Consider the following 21,211-nt stretch of genomic DNA (forward strand, 5'->3'; position numbering starts at 1 on the left):
CAGTACCTTTCACTGCCTGACTAACCACAATAAATGCGGGTTGTCAAAAACCAATACCAAAGTGATTTATTTTCCTTAGCTCCCTCCTTATTATCTTTCATAGTTATCATGCTAGTCTCTGCAGCGTTTAGCGTTCAGGTGCCTATTTTGTTTTGCTGCAGTAAAACATTTGACAGCACTTTTTTCAGTTTACAGAATCAGAACTGGGAACAAGCTATTTGAACTTTCGTTTTGACACTGTTGAGTCAGAACACTCGATGAGAAATTACCTTGAGCACTCCTGGGCCCTGGAGCTGCTAGCCAGCTGTAGCACCCTCTGATCGTGCTGCGCGGCTCCCAGGAAGCTGACAGTGGGTGGTGGTGCTCGCTGGCCGAAAGTGGAGTCACGATCGCAGCTGAAAGAGAGCAAGTGGGCTTTGTCGGTTTTGACAAGTTGAATTGGCTTCAGTGTTCCTTTTGTATCAGGCTACCTTCATGTGGTTTTTTATGTTCACTAATGCTCAAGAAGATTGTTTGACACAGGGAATACATGGTTATGGCTGTAGAAATAGGCTCTACGCAGGGCCTAGGGAAGTGGCTTACGCTGTGAGGATTTATACTTGGTGTGACTTAAGAGCCAGTACAAAGTGTGTGTGTGTGTGTGTGTGTGTGTGTGTGTGTGTTAGGGCTATAATGATTTGCAATATGAAACCAAAATCGCAACACTCAGGTCCACAAACTATTGGATTTATTGGAATTTCTGAAATAGAATTGGTCATATCTTACATTATGAGATAAGGTTTAAGTTACATAATAGGAATGTTGCCGAGAGCCAGGACAGAGCTGTGTAGGTGAAGCGTGACACAGAAGAAGATGAGGACGAGGACGAGGGGGTGGAGGCTGATTAAGGAGAAGTATTGAAGGAAAAAAAAAAAAAGGATTTAGGGTCAGCATTCCAGTGCCAAGAAGAGGGATGAAAGAGTTTAACTTGGGGGTTTCGGAGAAAGAGAAGTTTTTTTTTTATTCCAAATTAAAGTTATAAAATATTCTCTAGCTAATTTTAATGTCAAGGAGAATGTGTGTGTGTGTGTGTATGTATGTGTGTTTTCAAAGGTGAGTGAGGACAGTGAAAGACTTCCACTGCAGAATGCTAATCATCTGTCTCAGGTGTTTCCACCCACCTGTCAATCAAAGGAACAGGCTACTTTAAAGTGTTTGGAGGAGAATTAAAAATACGCTCTGTGTGTGTGTGTGTGTGTGTGTGTGTGTGTGTGTGTGTGTGTGTGTGTGTGTGTGTGTGTGTGTGTGTGTGTGTGTGTGTGTGTGTGTGTGTGTGTGTGTGTGTGCGCGTGCGAATATCTCTATATGTCTTGTTACTGTAAATCTATGCAACCAACTGGGAAGTAGTTTTAAGCTAATCCTCCTTGTGGGAAGTAAATTAGCATGTGGGTGATTTTTTTTTAGTGTGTCTTCTATAATATCTCCTTGCAGAATATTCATATCACACATGCCAACAGATGCAAGGTCTGGTGTAATAAAAATCTAAATGACTAGTGACAAATTACTAGTAATGTGATCATTTTCTAAGTAGTGAAGGGGAAAAAAAATGTCAAATTTGGTACTTACATTACAGTAACTGATCTAGGTAAGGTGCCTTTAACATTTCACTGTGTCTGTTGTCCTACATGAGTTTATGTCAGTTTCTTTTCCAACACTTTTAGCTTAGCGCTGGGTTCTAGGTAAGCGGTTACGTAACCTGACACTGTGCAGGTTAAGCTTGATTTTTGCTCCTAAGTTGTTTTCACCGACAAATTTTAAAATTGGGCCAGATTAACAAAGATATACAGTACATTTACTGAAGAAATTTCTAAACGCAACACTTGTTTTTGCCCCAATTTTTCATGACTTTTTCAAAACGTGCACAAAAGGCTTATTTCTCTAATATTGCAATTTATAACCGTCTTTCCAACTTCTAATTTTCCCAATTTCAAATGATGTTTCCAAAAGGAAACTTTGTCAACAACTTTTCTATCTAAAAAGATACATTTCTCTGTTTGTTCATATCACTTCAATTGCAAAATGCGACTGTCAAGCAGACCGACTGACCAACACAAATACTTGGCGCCTGTGTATCGATACAGTATTGCCACTGAAAATATCGCAGTACTATGCTGTGTCGATTTTTTTCCCCCACCCCTACTTCCTTCCCGATGCTGTTTTGCAGCCACATCGTGGCAATTATGACTGGTTTAAAGAAATGCCAATGAACCAGAGCATTTTTTTTCCCCCATCCCAGAATGCTGTGTGGACTAGATAGACCTTTCCGCCGCAGGGCTGAGGAGGCAGGTCTGGCAATGCAAGACTATTTTAATCGAATGTAGCGACACAACACAAAGTAAAAAATGTGAAGTAAATATTTAGTTGGATCAATACTTCTGTGTCAGTCTCCACACAAAGGGAAAAATACAGGGTTTAACCAAGCCAGAAATGGGTGTGATTTGTGGATGTAGCTTGTAGAACAGGCTCTTTGTAGTATTTGCACACACAAACCCACAGCCTGTAGTTATTGTTAAATGGTTTGAGAAGTTCAATTAAAAAATGGATTTAGGGCTTTTGACCTTTGAAAGCGTCTACTGGCCGAGAAAACACTCCAAGCATAGTCCAGATCATTTGACCTTTGCACATTGGATAATTTAAATTTACAGCCGTCGATATGGCAAAACAAGACAGTGGGAATGCACTAATAGATGTCAATTGCTTGTGTCTGAGAATGCATTTGAGAGGGAGAGAATGAAGGATGTGAAGGGAAGAGAAAGAGAGATGGAAGAAGATGGTGATTAAAATGGACAGGTTGCAGGAAGGAAAGTGCTAAAGATTATGGAGTCTGCAGTGGTACCACTGAGATGATTACATGTTAAATGGTAATTTTAAATTATAATTAAGAAATGGATATATTTAAAATACTTCATTTGAAGGGGTGTGCATGACACTGACATGACACCTGTCATGAAAATGAATAAGTCTTTGTGAATGCATCCCACTGCCTCCTTGATCGGTCTCTCTCCGAGACTTTTGTGTCTTGTGTGTGTCTTTGTAGTCTCGACACAATGGATTGTACAAATGGGAATAAAGGCCCGGGAGAGGATCTCAAACCTCGCCTGGTTTCACACCTCTGCACCGGCTAATCACTCTGCAAAGTGGCTGCGATTGGATTGGATTGTCTCGAGAAGATTGTCTGTTGATGTTTAAAAAAAGAAAAGAAAAGATGATTTGGGATACATACTACATTTATTTGGGTATGAATGGTGAACAATGTTTTTTCTCCTCTGTCGTGCAGATAAAATAGATAATGGAGATGTGTACCAGAGGAGGAGAGGACCTCATTCGGTCAGCTCGGATGGACAGGAAACAGGAAATAAGCAACAGGAAGGGGTTGGGCGGACAGGGAGCAGCTGGCGACGAATCGTTCTACTCATCATTGCCATCACCATCCACAACATCCCAGGTGAGTACGAGCCACGTGGTTGTCTGAAGCAGCTGCAGTAGGGAATTCGTCCATGTCACTGATAACATAGTTGGCTAGTGCAGTTCAATCGAATTTTTAGAATGCGCTTCCACTCTATCAATGCTGTTCAGAGAATGAGTCACCATGCAAAGTCACAGGGGGGTACAAGTCCTGCGTTGAAGTTGTTATTGTTACTTAAGTAAGTATGATATGTAAAGTGTATCTTAAGTATTAAAAGTACTCAATGCAGAAAAAATCCTCACAATTTAGAAACTGGAAACGTATCAAAACCGTTCTGTGAAGTGTTTGATCGGCTTAACGTTTTTAGCTGTACCTTGTATGACTGTATCTTGTTGGGTAGTTTAATTTAAAACATATTTTTAAACTACATGTGTTTTATGTGCACGTAACTAGTGATGTAAGCTGTCAGATAAAAAAGTAAAAAGTACAATATTTCTCTCTGAAATGTAGTAGAGTTTGAGGCTTCGTGTCAAGGTAAAAAGTGACTCGTGATATAGCATCCTCGAAGGTGGCTTAGAAGATCTCCCCGCCCGTTCTCCACAGTTGAATCTGAGTTTACTTTTGCAGAGCGATAGCGGAAGAAAGAAAAGCAGTCCGTAAAACCCAGCGTTAGAACCGCCGTTGAGACTCAATAAGGAAAAACACTTTGAGCCGGGCACAGAGCACCTCGAGCTGTCGGCCGTTTCAGCCAACATTACGGTTAAGTTTAGGTGTCAAAAATTGATACAGCATAGTATTGCGGTATTTTTAGTGGCTATACTGTGTCGATACACAGGAGCCAAGCATGGATCTTTTATTATATATGTGTTGGTCAGTTTGTCTGCTTTGACAATCACATTTTTCAGCAATAAAATTTAAGTGAGATGAACAAGCAGAAAAATGTATCTTTTTAGATGAAAAAGATGTTGACAACGTTTCCTTTTGGGGACGTCATTTAAAATTGGGAAAAGCTAGAAGTTGGAGAAAAGGTTATACATTGCAATATATTGCAGAATATTGCCATAGGTGTTAAATCACAATAATATCGTATTGTGACGTAAGTAAGTAAAATTTATTTGTATAGCACTTTTCTCAGATGAAGATCACAAAGTGCTTCACAACAAAAGGAAGCATTTAACAACTCTCATAAATACAATGCATCACAAAAAACAAAAGAATAACACGTACACATAAGACCAGCCTAACCACCCTACCATCTAGTTAAAAGCCTCTTTAAAAAGCAGAGTTTTCAACTGAGTTTTAAAGTTCTCCACCCAGTCTAAGCGGCGCATGGAAGGAGGCAAAGCGTTCCACAACCTCGGTGCAACAACCTGAAATGAACGGTCCCCCCTAGTTTTAAAACGTGTAAGGGGGACAACTAATAGTCTCTGGCCTGTTGATCTCAGACTACGTGAGGATGTACGCAGCTGTGTCAGGTCAGAGATGTATGGGGGTGCCTGTCCTTGTAGGGCTCTAAGTATTGTGATGATATTGTATCGGGAGGCGTCTGGTGATTCCCACCCCTACAAAGCTCCTAGGTCAGATTAGGAAAAAGATTGTGGTTTGTATTAAAACACTTCCAAGGTTGTGCATTACCCTCGTGTAAGTCCTTTATTTTCCCAGAGGAAGCAAACGCCGCTCCTTAGTTTTCCCAACGTCATCACCTGATCAATTCAACACCACAACTCAAGGAAGGCCAAACAATTTAGCATTAACTTAGAAAGACTCATCTAGTGCTGAGCCCCACAGAAGGCCAGGCCATAGACTGCACTATTCCAGCACCAAATCTGGGCTGACACTTTGAATATTTATGGTGAAAAATCTTGTCAAATAGACAGGTTTGTCCTGGAACACGCATTGCATTATTAAACACTACAAAGATGCCATTCAGCCAAGTCTAATGAGCTAATTACACTAATGACGTGTCAATCAAACATCAAAGGTGATCTCTAGGGAAGAAAGCTGTGTTCAGTATTCAAAACTACACACTTGAGAAAGGATACAGATGATTTGATTGATGTAAAGAAAAACAACAGGGAAGCAGTTAAGTCCTTTTTGACATTTCTAGGAGGTGACAGCAAGAGAACCAACTCCACACCTATTTACTACAAAGTCACAGTGTTAAGGGTATGTTCAGACTGGACGTGCTGTGATAATAGCTCCGGTCACAACGACAAAACAACGACACGACACAACGACGGATCACTTTGGTCTTGTCAGTGGAACATTGGCAACTTTTAACAAGTAAACTTTCCATTCAGAATCTTATTGGCGTCCATCTCAGCGTCCCGAGCTCGCCATCCCCTCAAAACGTAACGTTACCACTCTTTGGCCGGCTCGCAAGCCCAAACGGCGTGTGTGCGCGCTCTGCCTGTTGTTTTGTTTCCGGTCTAGCTAGATCCGGTGGGTGTCGTAGTTTTTCTAACGTATCTAGTTGTTGCAGTAGCATGTTTAAAAAAAACTACAAAGTTTGCTAGGCCAAAAAGAACCTTAATCTCGCCATAAAAAAATCGACGCCGTTAAAATGGGTTAATTGCGTTAACGCCGGTAATAACGCGTTTAACCGACAGCACTAGTTGTTACAAACACAGACGTGCAGCAACACACAAACATGATTTATGATTCCATACAAAGATTTATCCACAGTACAGTATAACAGAATATTCAATCTGCAGCATTTCAAATACTGACTGACCTTTGCTTTTTTATACTATTTGTATAATCTTGAGAAAACACAACAATCATAGCAGTCTGTTGTTTTGATGACTATAATGACAATAACAATAACAATTTTGTATAAATCTCAGAACCTACAATTTTGATGAATGTCATTTGAAGAACATAAAACATTTTGTGAGGGTCTCACATTTGTGTATAGAGCAGGTTCATAATGTCTCTCTGAACAGGCTTCTTTTTGATTTCACAAAAACATATTATTGCTCCCATTACTACTACATTAATCTGATGATTTGATTCAATGTGGAAAATGCATCAAGAGCAGCGGACAATTGGCGGTTTAACACATCAATGTAGCCCTCCTAATTAATGAGAATATGCATTTTCACTAGTTTGAATGATTTACCGCTGTGCACTTGAGTAAAAGCACTCAAGCATTCTTTCTATCCATAACAGCAACATCATATTCATAGTGAAGAGTGATTATTCGCTGCAGGAAGTGTGGATAAAAATCAAATTAGGGACACATGTTGTGTGTAGGAGATGAATAAACAGTTGTACTCTACTACATAGGAATTTGAATGCGAGAGAAAACTGTTTACAAGTCACTGCATACACTTTAGTTGTCATAATTGTAAAATCTACATGCATAAAGGGCTCTTATACAAACACGCTTACATGCAGACAGCCATGCTCATCCTCATGCAGATTTAATGAAACACATGTGAACAGACGCACACATTTGAAGCCTCCTGTGAGACTGGTAATAGAAAATAAAAACCCCATTAAGTACATACAGTAACTCATTAATGGTTCCACTGGCTGGCATCATTTCCACGCTTCCCATTCATTGTGTATGTGAGCCGTGGGGCAATGTATTCTGGTTGCATCCCGGTACGTTCAAGAAGTGGGGTGTCCAGTTGCCCGCTCCTCATTTGCATCAAGCTAGTTATGCAATTGAGGCGCTCCCAGTACGACTCGTGCCTCTCGGAAACTCAGGAACATTTTTTTAAACTGACCATTGTCGATCTAAAATAAATACAGATACTTAAGTAAATCTTATTTCTTGCATAAAATGCTTTCATAAACACATTTGGGTGAGCTATTTTTGTGAAATAGGAGCGAGTTACCAGCTAGCCGACATGTTGGTCTGTTTTCAAATCTGGGCACAGACAGCCCATGAGTGAAGCGTTTGTCCAATCAGGTGCAGCCATTTTGGTTGTAGGAGGGTGGCTGTTTTTTTCTTTTTCTTGCCAGTGGTCGCTGAGGAGATTCAATGCCAAGAAGGGGGGTTATCCCACAGTCTACACATACCATAAGTGAGTGTTTCAGGTACAAAAAATATCCGATTTAACCCGATTAACCCCTTTTTTAAAAAATGGGATTATTTAAAGTCATATTGTGTAGTTTCTTTTTCCCCCCATGAGGAATTCTAAATAATGAAACAAGCCTTCCGTGATTGCACACCAGATCTATAAAATCTAGTATGGAGGATGTTGAAAAAGAATGATAATTATATATAGGATATATAATATACTATATAGTAGGACAATTATATATATAGTATATATAATTGTATATAATTATACAAGTCATATGAAGCGAAACATGAATATTGAAAAAATAGCACAGAGATACAGTATGCGGGCAAATGCATTAATAAGGCATTAAAAAAACTCTATAAAAATAGGGTTTTTTCCACTGTTAGTCTTATATCCTGCTAAAGGTCATGTATGATCATCAGAAGAAAAATGTTTCAGAAACATTTTAAAGTTAATTATAGTTACTAAGCATCAGAAAGAGAAGTCTGCGTTTGTGTTTTGACGGACACATCTGGTGCAAAGTTGGAAAACCAAATCAGCCGAACAGTAAAGTTCATACAGTCCTAGTTTAGCACTCACTAACAGCCACGCTGCCAACATGTCTGCTGCATTAATAAAGCCCCATCGTGTCATCAAATATGCAATTGTTCACCCAAACTTATTCGGCCATTTTAGTTATTGTGCTATTATGGGCCGAATAATTTTGGCAGTCGTTTGGTATCCCTAATATTTAGTCTGTCATCTGTACGCCAATAAAGGCCTCTGCGGATTGTTTGTAAAATAATATTTATTTTTTATTAGACATTAATTCAATTCAATTCAATTTTATTTATAGTATCAGTTCATAACAAGAGTCATCTCAAGACACTTTACAGATAGAGCAGGTCTAGACCACACTCCAGAATTTACAAGGACCCAACAGGTCTAGTAGTTTCCTCCAGAGCAAGCAACAGTGCGACAGTGCCTAGGAAAAACTTCCTTTTAGGCAGAAACCTGGGACAGACCCAGACCCAGACCCGGGTTCTTGGTAGGCGGCGTCTGACGACCGGTTGGGTTTAGTGGAAATAACAAAAATAGAAAAATAGTAGTTTAAAGACCTTTTGTATGTGGGTATGTGTTTGACTCTTTGAATAGGCTCACGGCAGGCCCCTGATTGTAGTGATGCTCTCTAGAGATTGTAGAGGCATTTTTAACCACGAGTGTGTGTGCAGTGTGCAGTGTGTTCATATAAGTACACATGTCTAGACTATGCTGTACTGTAATAGGTCTAGTTACCCATTATTTCTAAATGATTATCAGTACTAAGAAAAGAAAAAAAGTCATTTGAACCATACGTAGTAACATGGGGGACCTATCCTTTTGCATTTTGTGTGTTATGTGTAATTTTGCTGTCCCCAAATTGCAGTAAGAGGGATTCATTCGGCTTAAGTGCTTTTTCACCCAGTCATTATGTAATTTAACATTAGCTAAATACATTAACGATCTTGCATTCTGCCTCTTAGTGGCTCTGTGATAACCACATTTTGTGATTCAGGCTAATGAAAGAGGTCTGTTTTACATTGAAAAAATTCTCGGTGTGGCTTTAATACTGATGTTGAAAAGTAATTTGTTCCATTATTTGGTGCTGAATGAAGTGAGTGCTTTTCCCTGGGGCATGACAAGTGCACTTATTTTTTGACACCTGGTAATGCATCGATTTGTTCCCTCGAACAACACAAGCAGCAGCTCCATGGTATCTTCAACGAGGCTCTGGACTGTCCATTACACCACACAGACACAACTGTTTGGTGACTGTCCATCAAACGGAGCAGGAGATTGATGGTCTAGGGTTGATCCCTCTTAGTGTGGACGATGACGATCCAATCTTCACAATTTCACAATCTTCCAAACTTCATCCATTGAGGATCAATGGATGGAGCAAGGTCTTAGACAGCTACGGATCTAACCGGAATACAAGAGAAACATATCATGATATATAGGGCTGTGTACCCAATTCAATACTTTACTTTTTAGGCACAGTTCAAACTGCCTACTTAGTATTGAAGCATTGGAGAAATACCTCGTCATTCATTACCCAATTTCAATACCAAAGGAGTAAATCTCATCAGCGTCAGTGAGCCAATAAACATGCAAAAAAAATCTCTACGTCACACATCACATCACTCCAGTTCTGAAGTCTTTACACTGGCTTCCTGTGTCTCAAAGAATTGATTTCAAAGTACTCTTGCTAGTTTATAAATCCCTTAACGGTTTAGGTCCAAAATACATTTCTGTTCTGCTACTACACTATGACCCCCCCAGACCTCTCAGGTCCTCTGGGACAGGTCTACTTTCTGTCCCCAGAGTCAGAACTAAACAGGGTGAAGCAGCTTTCAGTTTCTATGCTCCTCATATCTGGAATAAACTCCCAGAAACCTGCAGATCCGCTGCTACTCTCAGTTCTTTTAAATCAAGGCTGAAGACCTTTCTTTTTGATGCTGCCTTTCTTTAAATGAATTTTAACTATCTATTCATGTGTTTTACCAGTTTTTAATGCTTATGATTTTTAACTGTTTGTACTGGTGTTTTATCTGTTTAACTGATTTTGTGTAAAGCACTTTGAATTGCCCTGTTGCTGAAATGTGCTCTACAGATAAAGCTGCCTTGCCTTGCCTTGCCTACGTTACCCACAGAGACTGGGCTCAGGTAGAAGGAGCTGAAGCACAATTAAAACGATTTGTGCCGTAATGTGTATTTTCATTTTAGTTAATGACATTGGTATTGAAAAAGGTACTGTTTAGGAATCGGTTCCGAGGTCACGGTATTGGTATTGATACCGGTATCGAACATTTTTTAACGTTACCCAGCCCTAGTGATATTATTGGAGATTTTTCAGAAATTAGGGTAAAGGCGAAGGTTTCTTTATTTGTCTCCCTTGGGATCCACTTGTGTTGGACAAGGGCAAGTTGCTGCATGGGCAATACAAAAACAGAAAGAAAACCTCAAACAAAAAAAGACATTGGGGACAGTCAACCCACAGGCAAAAAATACAAAATCATAGACAACGTGCAAAACATCAACTCATGGACCACTGCTACTTACAATACACACAGTATTAATTATTTTTTAAAAACAATGCATGCACACTGCTCATCCATACAAACTGCTAAGGTACAGACCAAATTCAAATGCCAGATGTGCTACTCAAATATAAGAGCATAAATATCAAAGCAGTTATATATAAAGGAAGTATAGATAGGAGAATATCAATTATTTAGTGCAATAAATTAGTAAATAATAGTTTAAAACTATGGCCTGTGTTTCCTTTCATCCTCTATTATTTTCTCGTCAATAAGGATGTTGAAGAAAAACAGCAAAAGGCCTTTTTTTATATTTGTGTCCAGGTAAGTTTGATTGAGCAGTACTGTATATTAATTTTTAGCAATGTCACTTTCTTGGACCTAAGTCTTTTACTAATGGGAATAATTAACCACTTTATTTTAGTGGGAAATGGCTTTAGCAGGAGCATATCAGAAAACAGGGAGGCTTCTAAAAAATTGGACAAAAGACACTAATAAAGTGCAAAAAATAGGATTACAGCCTGTCTGTAATAGAAGCCTGGTACAAATACAGGCCTGAAGCTTAGCTAAGTCCAAGAGAACACTAAGAATTCACAACATGCAAAGTAATTTAGAGCTAAGTGAATCTAATATTTACCATGGGACCTGAAGCAAACACACTCAGTGTAGGACTGCTTTTCATTGCAAATATCCTTTGTAGTCACTCACATATAAGTGAGGAGTTACCACTAATTTGAATTCTTTAGATGTTGTAGTATTGCAGGGGATTTAGTCATGGCTTTCATTAAGTCATTTGCATTGTATGATCCAGTAGATTAGTGTACATATACTAAAATGTCACTCTGCTACCCCTGAACACGGGAGGATGAAAAAGAAACATAAAGAGCAATGAGAGGAGACTTTGATGTGCATGAGGAAAACATCTCACCCAAAACAAGATGAAAAGAAAACTGTAAAATGAACTTTTCCTCGCAGTTCAGCGGTATTAAAAAAGAAGGCCAGGGAGCTGAGAGAGGAAGAGAGAGGGAGAGAGAGAGGAGAGAGAGAGAGCGAGAGAGAGAGAGAGAGAGAGAGAGAGAGGAGATGATGAGAGGAGGAGATGAGAGAGGAGAGAGAGGAGAGAGGGAGAGAGAGAGAGAGAGAGGAGAGAGGCAAAGCAATGGCAGGCGCAGTGGAAAAAGAAGTGTGGACAGGTGAGGAGACAAGATTAAAGGAAAGTACAATGGAAACGAGCAGCGGCTGTGACAATAGGCTGTCAGCAGCCGTATCATCAGACGTCGCTTAAAAGAGCATACAACATTAATCAGGAATTTGATAGCATCACTGCTGCACGCGCATACACACACACGCACACACACACGCACACACACGCACACACACACCACACACACACACACACACACACACACACACACACACACACTCACAACCAGCCAGAGTTCCCTCTAGGGAGTGGAAAAAGCACCAAAAAAAAGACGTACACAGGTGATGATATAAATATCTCTCTTTTCTGGTGACAGAATTGATGACTCACACTCAGCTACATTCTCAAGAATCATCTCAACACTCTTAACATCTCTACTGGCCTTTATTTAGACTTTGAATGCAGGCGCTTTTGAAAAACCCTTTGACAGCAGGACTTTGGTTGGCTGTTGTTCAGATTCCCTGACCAACCCTTGTTTTGACAACCCTAGCACATACCAACCATGATACAGTTGGGGAGAGATGAATGGAGAAACCAACATTAAGTTTTTCCAAGTTGTGTTGGAGGTTGTGTTTCCAGCCCGGATACCGACGTACAATACACCCTTTACTGTCTGTTTGGGACGCACCGGCACAACAGGAAGATGACATAGTATGAGCAGCATCAATGGCACGGAGTAGTATTAAAGACCGTAACTCTGCGTAAGGCAGGTTGGGGTGGGGGGGGGGGTCAAAAAACAGCACAGGGCTTTTACCCAAGAAACCCGGGTTTGTGTCCTGTTCGTGTCCAATGTTTCCCTTAAATATACATATTTTAACCCCACCCACAATCTTTTCTTAACCCTAAGTGTTTTTACCAAAGACCCTTATATGTCATTTCAAGCAGCACCAATGGTGTGAAACGGCACTTCCTGTCTCTAAATGGGTGTGGCCTCATTTGAACGTGTAGTGAACGTAGTGTGGATGGATGAAAAGTTATATTTAAATGATGTATTAATATGTTCTTTTGCTAATGTTTGATATTTACACAGCTGAAAGACATATTTAGCATCATAGAGATTAGTTTTGTTAGGGCGTTCACGGACGTTAGCTCCTCTTTGTTGCCAGAGTTTTGCTCTCAAACAATGTTAATTACGGGTATTTGGTCATAAATCAAAGTATTCAATAAATTAGAATTTAGACTTGATGATGGCGCTAGATCAAAAATCGGGGGCTCACCAAAATAAATACAATTCATCCTGATGGGAACATGAGTGTCAAACGTACCAAATGTCATGGCAGTCCATCAAATAATGTAGTTGCTGACCACAAATGTCAGGGGACCCCCAAAGTCATTAGGATCCATTATCTGGGCACCATGGATGCCTATACCAAATTGCGTCAATCCATCAAGTACACGTGTGACTGGATTAGTGAAAGCTTTGAGCTGGTGGCATCACATGAAAAATCAAGGGATCACCAAAGTAATTTGGATTCAATCTCTAGGGCCTATGGATATAACACCAGTTTCACGGCAATCTAATCAATATCAATTGAGATATTTTATTATATTATAATGCAAAAATGTCACCCTCATGGTGGTGCTAGAGGAAAACTCAGGGAATCACCAAATTCAGTAGGACTCATCCTCTGGGGACCAAGGACAATCCATCTAATAGATTTCCGTCAGGACTAAATTGATAGTCTCAAACGAAGCCGTATTGAATGCACTGGGATGGGAAAGTGAACAATTCTGCACATCAGTGTCACATCAAACGTCAAATTTGAGTTCTTTGCTGTGGAACCAAGGCGCAGCTTTCAGCTCCAATGCAGATGGCTTGCTGCTTCAGCTAACGCTACTCTCAGCTTGGGCAGGAGTGCTGCAAACAAAGCCAGGAAAGTGCAGCTTTAATGAAGTTGAATATTGTAACAATCCACAAGATATTCCTTAAACTGCCATGAGATGCTGGCAGACACTGAAACACGGGTCTCGTGGGTAAAAGTTGACAGATGTGTGGGCGTTTAGTGCTCCCCTACTAGCCCTGGACTCTGTTTTAGAACAGAAACTTCCAGCTCAGGGGACTTACAAAACACTCCCAAACACCTGGCTTACTAGTCCAGCTGTGTGGCAGTACTAAAGGTGAGCAGCTGCTGTTGGAATTTTTTATTCTTAAACCAAAAGAGCAAATAATACAACTATTTTTCTTAATGATGTATTACTTTTTCCACAGGTCCAACAGCTTTATTTCAGTGATGCTGACATCTGTTAGACCATAAGACAAAATAGGAAGTTAATCGTTGTGGTCTTAAGATCAGTTAAGATTTTTTTAAACTGCTAGTCTTCTCCTAGCCTTGTACCAGCTGTGCCAAGTGGTAAACACACACACACACACACACACACACACACACACACACACACAGCACACGTTTTATTCAAGATAAGTTGAAGGTTTTTCAGTGCAGATAGAGTTTCTACTGGCCCCTTGGCATTTCAGACAGTTCCAGATGATTGAGATGAATAGTAAAGGGGACCCACTGTCTAACTAAAGCACATAATGGCTTTAAAGTATGTCTGCTGTAATAGGCTGGTGGGAAGTTGATTAGAACCATGTGCATTATTATCAGAGGTAATGACAGGTGTTAGATTATGATGAAGTGGCCTCTGTGCTCTTAAAGTCTGCAGCTGCTGGGCGATCTGGATAGTTTCTTACCTTTGCATGGTATCTCTACTCCTTTCGTCTCTGCTTTGCTTCTTCCTAATTCTCTCCTTCTCTCTCAAACCTTATCTTTATCTTTGCTCCTTGTTCCAAGTGTAAGGCAGTATAGCTTGATGTATGCTATTAATATTGTAGGAAAAGACAAAGACAAGAATACAAAGGATTTGGAGGGATGGGGTTGAAAGAGATCAGTTCCTGCATGAAAGAGAATAGATAGTTGTAATATAATATTTCGACGCCTTAAAAGCCACAATTTCTGTTTCTGTCTCGTGACGCTGGCTCCATTCCCAAAGAAAAAGAAGAATATTTTTACCGAAACTAAAAGTCTGCTGTTACACAAGTAATGCTGAGAGGTTGTAAGTGCGTTTTTTATATTTAGGACAATTAATTCATACCCCCTCCCCACTCCTCTGCTGCTCAGCTTTTGCCATTAGTAATGTTGTTCCGTAACCGGGAGCAGTTGAGTCATCATCTACGTGACCTTTTTTATGTTGTTGCTACAGTGTAGAAAAGCATGCCAATCGTGAGACCCCGGTCCCATACAATGGAGTCACCCTTTAAATTATGCCGACTATTGGTCATATTTTGGAGACAATGTTAAAAACAAGCCTCTCAGCTGGCGTTCTACATTATTACCTATGAAGATGGTATCGGTACATGCGGCACACATATGCAGATTCAAAGGAGACATGTACCGTAACTCTATTCACCTACTGGCGTTAAATAGCAGCCTACTTCAGTGTGTTGGTACAGGTGCTTTATCACACCTGATGCAAACCCTACCCAAGGAATCATCTCTCTCCCAAGACCTTGTTCACACTTATCAAAATAACTGAAGTTTTGGGTCAAGTGTACTTAGATCTGGGCCCTGGTCCTTGATGTGAAAGCTTCCTTAATGCGCTTTCACAAACATGGTGAATGTCAAGCCCCCAAGGTAGGCAGCATCGACAGTTTGGAGGACTCGTCCATGTTGGCACTTTTTGCCCAAGTTGAGATCTTTTCCAGCTGGCTGCTACAGCTTGCTACGTGACTCCAGCAACCACAGGACGCTAAAGAATAGTTTGACATTTATAAAAGCACTCTTGTTCACTTTTTTGCCAAAGTTAGATTACAAGACTAATACCACTATCTGACATGAGAGTGGTACCAATCTTCTAATCTAACTTTTGGGGGAAAAAAGGGAATAATATTACCGGATCCTTGTTGTATCCTCATATCCTAAATTAGTTTTATTACACCGGTGTAAGACCGCAATTTAAAAGCAATCTGTTTGGAGGAACGTTGTCTTCCAAATTAGATTTTCCGGTAGTCCAATGAATGTTTATTGTATTAGTGTCTATTAATCATGTCATAGTGCTATCCGTTCCCTCTCTTTTAAGCTACAACTCCATCTCAATAACGATTGGATCACATTAAGTGGAGAGGGAGATGGATCCTAGTGGACGTGGCCTGTAGCAGAGTTAACCGCTGTCTGGAGGCATCTTAATTCATTCTCATTAACAACCAGAAAATTAAATTGTTGAAGACTAGTAACGTGGAGAAACATCTAACCTTAACTCAGGTGATGACCACTATTGGGCAAAAAAGATTAAAAGGTCTGAAGGTGGACATGATTTTATGGAAATTGAAAGGGTTTCTGTCTTCTCATTGGAAGGACATTTAAGACTTAGCTCTACAGCTGTGTGTTAGTTTTACAGTCAATTATCTGTGTGCACAATTCTTAGATGCTTGCTCCTATGTTGGTAAAATAGCATTTTTAGCATTTTAATAACCTAGCTGTCAACAGCATGGCAGCACGTCGCTGCTTGTCAACGTGTGAAGTAGACGTAATACCGCTACTCTGCCTATTTGGTATAAAATGCTAAATAGCCTATATATCTGACTCCCCGTGCACATGCAGTAAATACACACACACACACACACACACACACAAACTTCTCAAACACAGGAACACACTCATAGATACATCATGCAATGTGACCTTTTCACTTTGCATCTTCATGGTGTCTACTTTAAATATGCATGACAGGCATTTCGAAGGAGGAAAATGGGGCATCAGAGAAGAGGGATGCTGCAGGAACTACAGAGCATGCAGAGAGGGAACAGAGACCGGCCTGATACGGTGGTCACAACTTTTGACAGCTTTCCTGTTGTAGTACTCTATGTATTTGAACCTTACAGCAAAAAGTAAGACTTAATTTCTCATATTTCTCTCTGTTATGGATCAGTGGTTCAGCAGATATGTTTCAGGTATGGTCTGCAGATATTTAGTTCTCAGTTAGGGAGCTAAAACCTCAGTAGCAATCCTACATCAAACCTGACTATAGAACGTAAGACCAAATAAAAGAATGCAGTGCATTCCTCAGAGAGACATATCCACTGACTGTTGCTGTAAGAAGATCATAGTGTTCTATCTAAAAGAACAGACCAACGAGTTTATTTGCTAAATACAGGCCCATATTATCGTCTTTAGTCTGCATACTTTCCTTTTACCTGTTTCCACCGAAACCGAGGTGCATTAACTTGTTTTTTTTATCAGACCACACTATACAATACTGTTCCTTCGTCTTTCTTCAAATGTTGTTTTTCCTTTGTAACAGATGGCTTCAACATCATAAACTAACAGGGATCAATTGTCTGTGGGCTTTTTTTTGCAGAGGGTTTGGCTGTGGGAGTTGCATTCGGAGCCATTGGAAAGACTTCATCTGCTACTTTTGAAAGCGCCAGGTAAGAGTGGTATCATATATATATAAGACATAGCCATGTCTTGCACTTATAGGACCATTGTATATATCCTGCACTTACTGCTATTGCACTTCTGGTTAGACCGAAACTGCATATCGTTGCCTTGTACCTGTACATGTGTAATGACAATAAAGTTGAATCTAATCTAATCTAATCTAATCAAGGCAAAGAAACACCCATTCACTACTTAATATGGAAAAACTGCAGACATCCTGCACACAAGGGGGGGGGGCAGTATAAGCCTGTGAAGTTTAGTTACAGTTAATACATTTGGGAAGGTTTGGTGTGTGTAACGATATGGTTAAGCTGTACGCCTGTGCCCACAACTGTGCTGTTTTTGTCTGCTGCTAACATCTAGTGGTTACATTGTGGTACTGCAGAAATCAGAAAGATTTCAGGTCAGTACATGTGGAACTCTAGTCATATCCAATTTAATAACAAATCAAGCTCAATCTAAGGAACCAGCATCTCATTATCACTGTAGAGAGAACACTCTATGGACCTATTTGAGATAATCACAGTGAAAAGACGCACGCTGCAAAAAAGGGAAACACTTTATAAAACAGCCCGTGTTTTACAGTGTACTTTTATTGTATGACGCAGGTACCAACAAAATACTCACCAGTTCCTACTGGTACTTGAATGTTGGTCCAATGGAAGAAAAAAAATAAACTTACATACATTCACGTTATGTACATTCTCATGCAAAGTGCACCAAATTGAAAGATTAAGAGGAAAAAAAAAAGACACCGTGGTTGGTGTTCTAATCTGAAAGGTTGGGCTGTCATAAGCAGAGGTGTCAAGTAACAAAGTACAAATACTTTAACTTACTTAAGTAGAGACGTTTTACTTCTACTCCTTACGTTTTCACGCTGTTTTTTTTTAGATTAACAGGACTACAGCCATGCTATACCCACTCTGGCTTTGCAGTCTAACGTACAGCATACTAGTACTCAGTCAGTATGTACTGCATGCTGTCTCCTAAATCGATAAAGTATGCCATTAGCAGTAGACTGTTCACACTCACGCAGTACGTTTTCTCTGCAGGACACAACTGTCTATCACGATGTAACTGGTCCGAGCTACTGTTAAATGAAGATTGTTTATCACAAATGTAAATTATTGTTACCTCTTTCACTCAATTTCATATTTTCCAGACACTTAATATTACAATAAATTTACATTTTCATTTTAAATGTTTTCTAGAGTAGATTAGATATGTGAGCTCCCGAGCATTCCTCTTAACTGTCCCTTAATGTCTCTCGCCATCATTCAGAATTATGTTATCCAATGGTAAATTAATTAATGTGTCTGCCGTTTCCCTGCCTAAAATTCATGAAAGTGAATGTTAAGTGTAAGTCAAAAAGTATTGAAGGAAGCATTCTGTTTTGGTTTCCTCAGAAATTTGGCCATCGGTATCGGCATCCAGAATTTCCCAGAAGGCTTGGCAGTGAGCCTGCCGCTCCGGGGGTCAGGAGTCTCGACATGGAAAGCCTTCTGGTGAGGACAGGCGTGTGTCTGTGTCCAAACACCGTCTCAGAGACAACGCTAATGTAACAACACTTTGCAAAGGCTTAGGCGGCGGACAGATACTTTAATTTTTCATTGTGTTATTGTTTTTGGGTCAGGTATGGCCAGCTCAGTGGCATGGTGGAGCCTGTCGCTGGGTTGCTGGGCGCCATTGCCGTCGTCTTGGCAGAACCCGTGTTGCCATATGCGTTGGCGTTTGCTGCCGGGGCGATGGTTTACGTGGTGGTGGATGACATTATACCTGAGGCCCAAATCAGGTAAGGTGGAAAAGAGGGATTGAAGTAGATTTATGTAAGAATGGATGACAATTTTTGAGTGTTACAATAACAAATACAGCGTCTTTCAGCATCCGTCTCTACCATAGACTGTACAGTTACACAAAAGTGAAACCAGAACATCCCAGATATGAGCACTAGTCTGTAATTTTTGGAGCCAAGGTCTGCGCAGTTGGGACGATAGAGACATGGTAACAAAGTCCCGTCCACACACCCGTCTGACCAATTAGTCTCTGAGTATGTTTACGGGCACACTAACATTCCACCATTATTCCCAACATGACAATATTCCTAATTTGGTACGGATCATAATCGTAAACCAGAGATCATCACAAGGGGGTCCGCAACCCCTAAGAAGTCCTCAGAGTAACTGCAGGGGGGGGGCCGCCCAATTATTGAATGCTTTTTTAATTTTTTAAATATGTCTGCAAATATACATTAACATGAATGCAATATATTATTAGCAAAGATACATTTGTAGCAAACAACAACCACCTCAACATACAGGTATGTTTGACATTAAAACATGATATATGAATATGTAAATAGTAGCTTAGTATTGTAGGGCACCATAAAAAGGTAGGCCTATGTGAAAAGGCTTAAGGCCACCTTACACGTTACTGTAGGCCCAGGTTAATATGCAACTTAATTGTATAGAATATACAGCATGTAGTAGGAGGTCCCTGCTCGTCTCTTTCAGGTTAGGGGTCCTTGGCCTAAAAAACGTTGAAGACCCCTTGTGTACACAGCATATTCCATCTAGATATTCTGAATAAGGTCGATTAAGACGTGTGACGTGCTGTATTAGTCATGTTTTAGAAGCATTCTGTGGACATGTATACAGAGCATTTGGAATGTGTGTCTCAATCAGGATTTTTACTGCAGTTTGCGACAGTTTACTGCCTCTTGCCTGTCGTTTATGGGTTGCGGTCAGCTCTGTGCTGCTATACATTTTCATTAGCCTTGTAAAGAACTTGGTTGGAATATTATCTTTTTCTGAATAAGGAAAAAAAAACGTGCTCTTGAATTTCAATCACAGCTGTCTATCCCTGTCAAACTAACCCATCATTCCTCTTTTATGGCGTCAAATAATAATAAAAAAAAAAACTGCATGATAAAAATTCTTAACTACCTAAAATGACAGAAACAATATTCGGGAGAAATGCATGAGATGCCGATTTTTGTCCCATCGGCTAACATGGAGGGGGGCCGGGTTTAGGAGCTATACTGCAGCCGGGGGGGGGGGGGGATCCAGATGTTTTGGCTTCATTTATGCAGTCTATGTATCAACCCCTGGTCTCTAACTAATGTCCCATGCCTTCGCTCCAACATCACCAGTGGAAACGGGAAGCTGGCCTCCTGGACCTCCATCCTGGGCTTCGTCGTGATGATGTCACTGGACGTTGGGCTGGGCTGAGCTCACCTCACCGTGTCACCGTGGCAACAGAACACTCGATGGCCATGATGTCATCATTGCTCTGCTGACCTCAGTTTTTTAAAAGTGGACCAAATGAAGTGTTTGATGGGTGACTGTACTTGAAGTTCTCTTTAATGTGTGTTTGGTTTTCATGCAACAAGTTATTTTCCAAGAGCATCTGTCACTTTTTTCAAATGGCAGACACCTAATTTGGGAATATTTAATGATTATTTTAATTCCAGAGCTTGTGAATTTTGTGTTGAGGTTAGTGCTTTTTGAGATCTTTTCCAAAAGCATTATTTCAAAACAAAATGTCTCAATTATGAAAGTTCACTTGTTGTTTTTTCTTCATTTTCTCATAATGGCAATACTTGAAGTCTGGTGTTTGAGTTGGTAATTTATGGGACCTCCAATGAATGATTTTGTTTTGGTTTACTCTGTTCTGACTCCAGCTGTATCACTGTTACTGCAGAAGAACACTTTACACACACGTAACCCTCCTCTATAATGAAAGTCTGCTTTTCATCCAGATGCAGTGCCTTCTCTTGTTTAGGGCTCAGACATCTACAGGCCAGTCTGAAGAATCACATGTTGTGGTCTGTGTCTAATTATTTAAATGCTGAAGACAACACTTGAAGTATTTGTATAATTAAACAACCATGTGATTCTGATTCCTTCAGTGTGAGCTTTTTAACTCAGTATTCACTTGCAGATTCTATTAAAAGAGGACGTAGGTAAGACTTATAAAACTAATTGACCCTATGTTGGAAATGAGGTTTCATACTGATACCCTGATTCATTTAA

At 40.1% G+C, this 21,211-nt stretch overlaps 1 protein-coding gene across 1 annotated transcript; it reads left to right on the top strand.

The window, feature by feature from the left end:
- The first annotated feature begins 3,086 nt into the window (after positions 1–3,086).
- Positions 3,087–21,078, top strand: LOC116671494 (zinc transporter ZIP11). Its single transcript, XM_032502824.1, has 6 exons — positions 3,087–3,093; positions 3,317–3,484; positions 17,098–17,167; positions 18,587–18,685; positions 18,814–18,972; positions 20,329–21,078. Exons 1-6 carry the CDS (start codon positions 3,087–3,089, stop codon positions 20,405–20,407), a joined length of 582 nt encoding a protein of 193 aa, XP_032358715.1. The 3' UTR covers positions 20,408–21,078.
- Positions 21,079–21,211: the final 133 nt, after the last annotated feature.

This window comes from Etheostoma spectabile, chromosome 21 (genome assembly GCF_008692095.1).
Source record: "Etheostoma spectabile isolate EspeVRDwgs_2016 chromosome 21, UIUC_Espe_1.0, whole genome shotgun sequence".
Taxonomy (NCBI): Eukaryota; Metazoa; Chordata; class Actinopteri; order Perciformes; family Percidae; genus Etheostoma; species Etheostoma spectabile.